This window comes from Grammomys surdaster, unplaced genomic scaffold, assembly GCF_004785775.1.
Source record: "Grammomys surdaster isolate TR1022 unplaced genomic scaffold, NIH_TR_1.0 241, whole genome shotgun sequence".
Classification (NCBI taxonomy): domain Eukaryota; kingdom Metazoa; phylum Chordata; class Mammalia; order Rodentia; family Muridae; genus Grammomys; species Grammomys surdaster.
Genome location: NW_021604686.1, coordinates 1,205,284 through 1,212,474, shown reverse-complemented (window position 1 = coordinate 1,212,474; position 7,191 = coordinate 1,205,284). Strand labels below are relative to the sequence as shown.

Sequence of the window (7,191 nt, the reverse complement as noted above, 5' to 3'; positions counted from 1 at the left end):
TGAGCCCTTTATCTTCCTCTGTTTGCTCCTCACACTGTCTGAGATGCCACGACTAGATAAGTATTCTTTTAGCTAGATGTGGGTCTTTGAAGATATCATGCTTTGGCAAAGGAGTCTGGGAAGGGGCTGTGAGACACTTTAGTGGGAAATGGGTTAGCTTAAACAAGTAGATTCTGATAGAAGAGAGGACTTATCCAGAGTCTAGAGGAGATAGGTAGAAGGGACAGGGGTGTGGGGTGTGGGGGTGGGGGATGGGAGATGGGGGGTTGGGGTGGGTAGAAGGTCCCAGGGGCTGCAGGGGTGGGCAGGAGCTGTTCACCCAGGACCTACCCAATCTTTCTGTCCCTGTCCCCAATTATAAAATACCTACTGGTAGTATGTAGCTGGCTCAGGATCCGTGTCACTCACTATCCCCTTCCCAGACCAGGAGTATTGGGGAACGCCCAGGGCATTCAGCCTGGTTGGATATATGAGATGACATGGACCGAGTTTTCCTGTATCTGGGTTCTCAGCAGAGAGCTGCCATGCCACAGTTCGGGCACCACGGCAATGGGGGAAATAAACACTCCGGGCCTCACAGTACAAGTTCTACTGTGATGTGATGTCATCCTCCACCCCAGCCACTGGCCCCACCCCCACCTCCTGTGCTGGCTACACTTCTGTGGTGGCTTCAGCTGCTGAGTCCAGGCATCTTCCCACACAGCCCCCGCCCCCCCAGCTGTTTTGGTGTCTCCGAAGTGGGGTGGGTAGTGGATAGAGGGGCCTGGGCAGGGGTACTGGCTCCTGGTTTCTCAGGCACTGCTTGTAACTGCTACTGTTTTCTCTCAGCCTTCGCTATGAAGCAGTCCAAGGGGGCCAGGAACTATGTGTTCTACGCACAGCACCCAGAGAAGGAGGAAGAGGTGCCCTCATGGTTTGAAATCAAGCAGACCCCTGTTGTCATGGCCACAATCAAAGGTGAGAGCAGCCCTCTCCTAGGGTCCACTCTGCTAGACTGCTGCTGAAGGCCTTTCCTGCCAGCCTCGCCTCCAGCAAAACCCCAGCAAACACTCCTCAAGACCTTAAAGCAACCTGAACCTCCAAGCTAAGGCCGCCCACCGGCTCCGTGAGACGCCAAAAGAAGCTCAGGACAGAGGGACATACAGCATGTTTGGGGGGAAAGGATTAGGGACTTTTAGCTTAGTTTTTTTCTTTTCAGGGTGCTAGGGACTGAACCCTGCGACCCACACGTTGTAGGTGAGGGCTTGACCACTCAGTTACTTCCCCAGCCCTGCCTTTAGTGATTTCTATTTCCTTCGAGTGGAGACCAGGCAAATGAATTCTCACTAAGTTGTCACTGACTGATTATCACTTGGAAAATGTCTTGGAGTGGTGAATGATGAAATGTTTGGGTTCTCTTGAGTCTCACATTGGCAGCTACTGTGACTGGATAGAGTGATTGTCTCTTAGCCTCAGTATTGTTATCTGTAAGATGGAAAAGATGAGAAAATTTGAGAGAATCTGTCTTAATGAGGTTGTCTACAGGCTCAACTGAAATAACCATATCAAGGGGTTAGCATGAGTCTTAATACGGACCAAGTTCCCCGTTGACTGTGACTGTTGCCTTTCTTACAGCCAGCTGTGGATCCACAGGAAACAGCCTTTTATCTCTGCATACTACCTTGTAGGGAATCAGCAGATGCCCAGCATTGTGGCAGTATGCCTTTAGTCAGAGCAAAGCCCCCTGTGTTCTCACGCTGGGCTGGGGGCTGAGGCTAAAGGTTGTCTTGTCTGTCCTCACAGGTCCAGGGCCTGCCAAGTACCTCCGGCCATCCTGTACTGGTTATATAGGCCATGACATCTCCATGTTCCAGGAGCCAGCTTATAGTCTGCACAAACGGCACACTAAGAAACGTGAGCAGTCCCCACTGTCTGTCCCTTATGGGTCAGGTCTACTGTCCAAGATTGCTGCCCCAGGCCACTGGGGGCTTTGGCTGGTGAAGATGGAGACAGAAGGAAACCCCAACATCTGAAGGTAGATCAGGCAGACCTTCCCAGGGAGCCGAGGGGCCTAGACCTGTCACTGGAAGAGCAGGGCTCTCTTTCCCTGGGCCTCTTTGACTCTGGTATCACTTACTCTGCTGGGGAAGCTTACGGTAGTCAACAGTGACCCGATGACCGGTGGCTGACAGCCAAGACCAGTGAGATGAGTGGTTGGGCAGAGATATATGGTCATGTGTTTGGGGCCCTGGGTCTAGGGTGACTGCCTCTCCAAACCTCCCCACCCCCTAACATCCCTTTTGCAGAGGTTTCTCGGCTGGGGCTTAGCCCTTTCTCAATACTCACAGTAGCTGCAGTGGTTGTCACTGCCCTTGGCACCAATCCGGATGTCCTGTCAGCAGCCTCCGGCAGTCTTGCACAAAAGGTCCCATTTTACAGATAAGGAGATCAAAGTCTACAGACCCCCTAAGAGCCAGAGGAGTCTGAAGGGAGCCCTTGCTGGGGTGGCAGCTGTGGCAAGCAAGTCTTTTTTTTGTCCCTTGCAGGGATCATAGACATAAACAGCCCTGGACCTTGCTATTTCTTGGATTCCGGAGCAACTCGTTTTGGAATAGCTACCTGCCCACAGGTCCCTATGGAGGAGCGCATCTCCAACCTACGTAAGATGGGTTGAGAAAGTGGGCCATTGGGAGGATGGGCTGTGTGTGTGTGTGTGTGTGTGTGTGTGTGTGTGTGTGTGTCTATCCTTAGCACCTGGAAAGAGACAAAGCAAGGGGTATACCTGAGAGGGCTGGCATCCCAACATACATTAAGATACAAATGTCAAAGCATTTGGAAAGCAGAGGTAGGATAGCCTGATCTACACAGCCTGTCCTAGGCCTGTCAGGGTTACATAGTAACTTTGTCTTTAAAAAAGAGAAAATGGACACAATGTTGCCATTACCATGTATGTGTCACTGTTTCTGTTCATAGAAGCCAGTGATAATACACACTGTGTTGTGATGTCACAGGGCTCTTGTCAAAGTAGTAATGTTGTCATGCTAATGTGCTCACACATCTAGTGACCTACAGAAAATTTCCTGGTGCTGTCGTGGGGCACAGGGCAATGTCATCATGTTGACTGCCAAGGAATGATTGCTACAATGACAGTGATGGCTTTTGTTTTATGACAACAATGTCACCGTCCTGGGGACTGTCTTGATGTCCTTTCCCTGCCCACAGCCCCATGTAATCCAAATGACTGGGGTCTGCTGCTGTACTGTTTGAAGCCCCTACGGCTGGGCAAGAACTCAACTCTCTTTATGACCCAGCAGCTGGTATTAGGAGCTGTGAGGCTTTCTCTATTTTCCTTACTTTCAGGCATAAGTAGCACGCCAGCCTCCTGCCAGTACAACCTTGAGAAGACTCGACCCTCTGGGGAACGTAGGCCTCCCCAATACACTTTTGGTTACAGGTGTCCATATAGAGTGATGGACCCCAACCCAGGTTCTAACCAGTACAAGCTGCCACTCACGCTGGGGCCCAACACCCCTGTCTTCCGAGCTGCCCCTTGCTACAGTCTGGCTTCCACAAACAAGAATTGGTTCCACAAGGAGAATATAGCAGGAGGACCTGGACCTGCTGTGCATACCCGACCTGAGCCATCCGTCTACCAGAACCGCAGCCCTGTGTTTAGCATGGCCAAGCGCTTTGGCTATCCTCTGGACCACACACTTCGACCTGGCCCTGGTTCCCACAATGTCCAGCCGGTCACTGTGCACAAGCCCCGCATACCTGCCTTCACCATGGGCATCAAACACTCACCTCACTTGTGCCCACTGATTGTGGACATTCATGACTGAGGCCCGTGCTGGTGCAACGCCCCTCCTGCTTCACAGATGCTATTTTCCTACATCACATTGAACAACTTGACCATGGATTCCTGTAGCAGAGTTGGTGCCTGCTGAGTGGCCAGAACACAGAGGCATTGGATAAATATTTTTGTTTATTCATTCCTTTGTTTTGCAAACACTCTCAGCTGCTTCCTCCGGGCCTTGCAATGGGTGAGGGGCTGAGGATCCCTGGTACATTGATCTGGAATACATGGGTTTTCATGCTGGTCACTAGGTGAAGCCACTGTGTGACCTTGGGGGCTCCTGGGCAGGCCCACCTAAGAGTGGCCACTGACAAGCTGTGTGGCCTTTCTCTGCTCGTCTCTGGGTCTCATAGTCCCTTTCCAACAGTACTGGTGATGGCCCTGTATGAAGTCTAAATTCCCCCAGTTCTAGGTACCTGGTTAGATGCAGCCTAACCAGTCTCCAAGGTAGGAGCAGAGGAGCCGAGACATGGTGGAAATGGGAGGGGTCATCTTGGTTTGGGAAAAAACCCACATGGACTCGTGGAGACTGCTGGGGGCAGGTAGAGGTAGAGAGACAGCACACAGGTTGACCAAAGGGTGCAAGCTGAGGTGTTGCTCAAGCGTAGAGCTCCGGCTGTACTCTGAAGGCTTTAGCTAGATGGGTCAGTGGTTTTGTTTGTTTGTCTTGTAGCCTAAGCTCTCCTTAGCCTTCCAAGTGTGGGATTAGTGCATAGCACTACACCCAGTGAAGACACTGTATTCCTGCAGACTTTGGGCGGCTAGAGAAAGCTGGCCAGCAAGGGCAGTTCTGGAGGCTGTGATCGCCCTGTGGGCTCCTGGGAGGGGGTCTGAGTGTCACACGCTATCTTTAAAGAGTCACTGGCTGTGCCCCTAGTCTCAGTAGCTCAGCCTGGTAGTGTGGCCAGAGGAGGGCAGCACTACCTCAGTCTTCAAGGCCAAGCCTGGCTCCACGGGCTTTTGGGTGATAGGTACCCCTAGGCTGGAGCCTTCCAAGCAGACACTTGCCAGTTCTTGACTCTTGAGTCTTCCCTTCCAGATCTCCAATTCACCTCAATCCTTAGAGTGGCTTTCCCCACTCTCGACATATAGGAAGGTGTTAACAGCCCCTGATCTGCAGTTTCCTAGGGTTCAGATCCCCAGCTGCTGGGAACCTGGAAAGGAAAGAGGAAGGGTGATGACCACAGACTTCCCTGGCTCAGCCAGAGGAGGACATTCAGAACCAGAACCAGAACCAGTATCTGGAATCTTGGTTGTTCTGGAACTCACTATGTAGACCAGGCAGGCCTGTGTGTGTTAGGAGTTTATGTGGGCACATACATGTGTGTACGGGTACACATGCATATGTATGCATTTGGGGACCACAGTCAATACTAGGAGTCTGCTTCCATTCCTCTCCACTTTAGTGTCCGAGAGTGAACTAGAAGCTCTTCAGTTTGGCTGTACTGGTTAGCCAGCAGTCCTCCTGTTTCCTGCTCAGTGCTGGGGTGGGTGCCATATCTGATAGGTGCTGGGGATTAAATGCAAGACCTCCTGCTTGCATGACAGGCAGTTTACTGACTGAGTCATCTTTCCAGCTCTAGGATTTTGTTTTCTTTTAAAAAGGCAGGGTTCTGTTGTGCAGCCTACGCTGGTCTTGACCTTATACCCCCCCGCACCCCCCTTCAGTCTCCTGAATGCTAGAATTTCAGGTGTGTGCCACTACACCTGGGTTAACATTGTGATTTTGGCTGAAATGAAAATGGAATTGAATAGACCTAAGTATGAACGGCGAGGCACCGAGATCACTGGTGGAATATTAAAAGAGACCCAGTAATGTTTAGGAAAGAGGCTCGTAGCAACCACCTGGGTTCATACCTTGGCTCAGAGCCCTGAAGTCTCTTCCTCCCAGACCCTGAGTCCACGTTTGTCCCATTATCCTCAAACCTCAGCAAGGCTAGCCTGGGCAGGAGAGAGAGAGAGAGAGAGAGAGAGAGAGAGAGAGAGAGAGAGAGAGAGAGAGAGAGAGAGAGGGAGAGAGCGCCTGCACAGGGACCCATCTGTCTTGCAGCAGATTAGAAAGATGTCATTTTGCCGACAATGCCGTTTATCATACTGGCTGCAAAAATTAGTGATGCTTGGGCTGAAAATGGTGGATGGGGGCAGGGGTGGCGGCTGTGAGTTTCCTGTGTCATCAGGTCAGGTGAGCCTCAGACCAGTATCTGAGCAGGCCTTTTCTTTTGTCTCTTTTGTGGGAGTGGGGGTGGGGTGGGGTGGAGTGGGGTGGGGTTCGAGACAGGATTTCTCTGTGTAACAGAACCCTGGTTGTCTTGGACTTGATTTGTAGACCAGGCTGGGCTTGAATTCAGAGATCCACCTGCCTCTGCCTCTGAGTGCTGGAATTAAAGGCATGTGCCAATATGCCTGGCCTAAGCAGGCCTTTTCTGATGGAGTGCCTAACGTAAGCACTGTTAGAAAGACAGGACTAAGTCCCAAGGCAAAGAAACAATCCTGACTACCTAATGAATGAGTGTCCTGTCTCCAGCTTAGTGTTGGTGTGACCAGGACTGGGGTTAGACTGGAATGAGAGCTTTTACTCACCCTGGGACTGAGTCCACTCTTAGCTCACTAGACAGATCAGCTGGACCCCTGGGCTTACCAGATAAGAGCAGGGTTAGAGGACGTGAGAGCTAGTGGGGGCTCTTGGAAATGGGTTAGGGGTTCTGAGGGATGGACAAAAGGAGGAAAGAGTCAGAATCTGTCATTTGTGGACTTAGGTCCCTTACTTACAGGTGCACTGAACCAAGAAGTATCTCAGAGAAATGGAAAACCCACAGTTTACCTTCTACCAGCTACCCTCAAACACACCCGTCATGCTGTCCTCCCAGGGAGAAAGCAAGAGCCTCCCCTAGAGTCCACAGCAGACACTTGCCTCACCTTGTAGGACCCCAGGTACTCCACGCACCTCCTCATCCCACCCTGGTTCACAGGTGCACCTCAACTCCCCAGAAGCAAAGGATATAGTCTATAAGAGTGGCAGAGCACATATATACATACATACACATATATACACATACATACATACATACATACACACACATACACAAATATATACATACATACATACACATACATACACACAATACATACATACACAGAATACATACATACACACATATATATACACATACATATACATACACACACATACACAAATATATACATACATACACATAATACATACATAGACAATACATATATATATACACATACATATACATACACACACATACATATATATATACACATACATATACATACACACAATACATACATACACATAATACATACATACACACATACATATATATACATAC

The 7,191-nt window shown here is 50.2% G+C and overlaps 1 protein-coding gene across 1 annotated transcript; it reads left to right on the top strand.

The window, feature by feature from the left end:
- The first annotated feature begins 647 nt into the window (after nucleotides 1-647).
- Nucleotides 648-3,971, top strand: Odf3l1 (outer dense fiber of sperm tails 3 like 1). Its single transcript, XM_028774597.1, has 5 exons — nucleotides 648-742; nucleotides 829-957; nucleotides 1,783-1,893; nucleotides 2,526-2,639; nucleotides 3,340-3,971. Exons 2-5 carry the CDS (start codon nucleotides 837-839, stop codon nucleotides 3,819-3,821), a joined length of 828 nt encoding a protein of 275 aa, XP_028630430.1. The 5' UTR covers nucleotides 648-742; nucleotides 829-836; the 3' UTR covers nucleotides 3,822-3,971.
- Nucleotides 3,972-7,191: the final 3,220 nt, after the last annotated feature.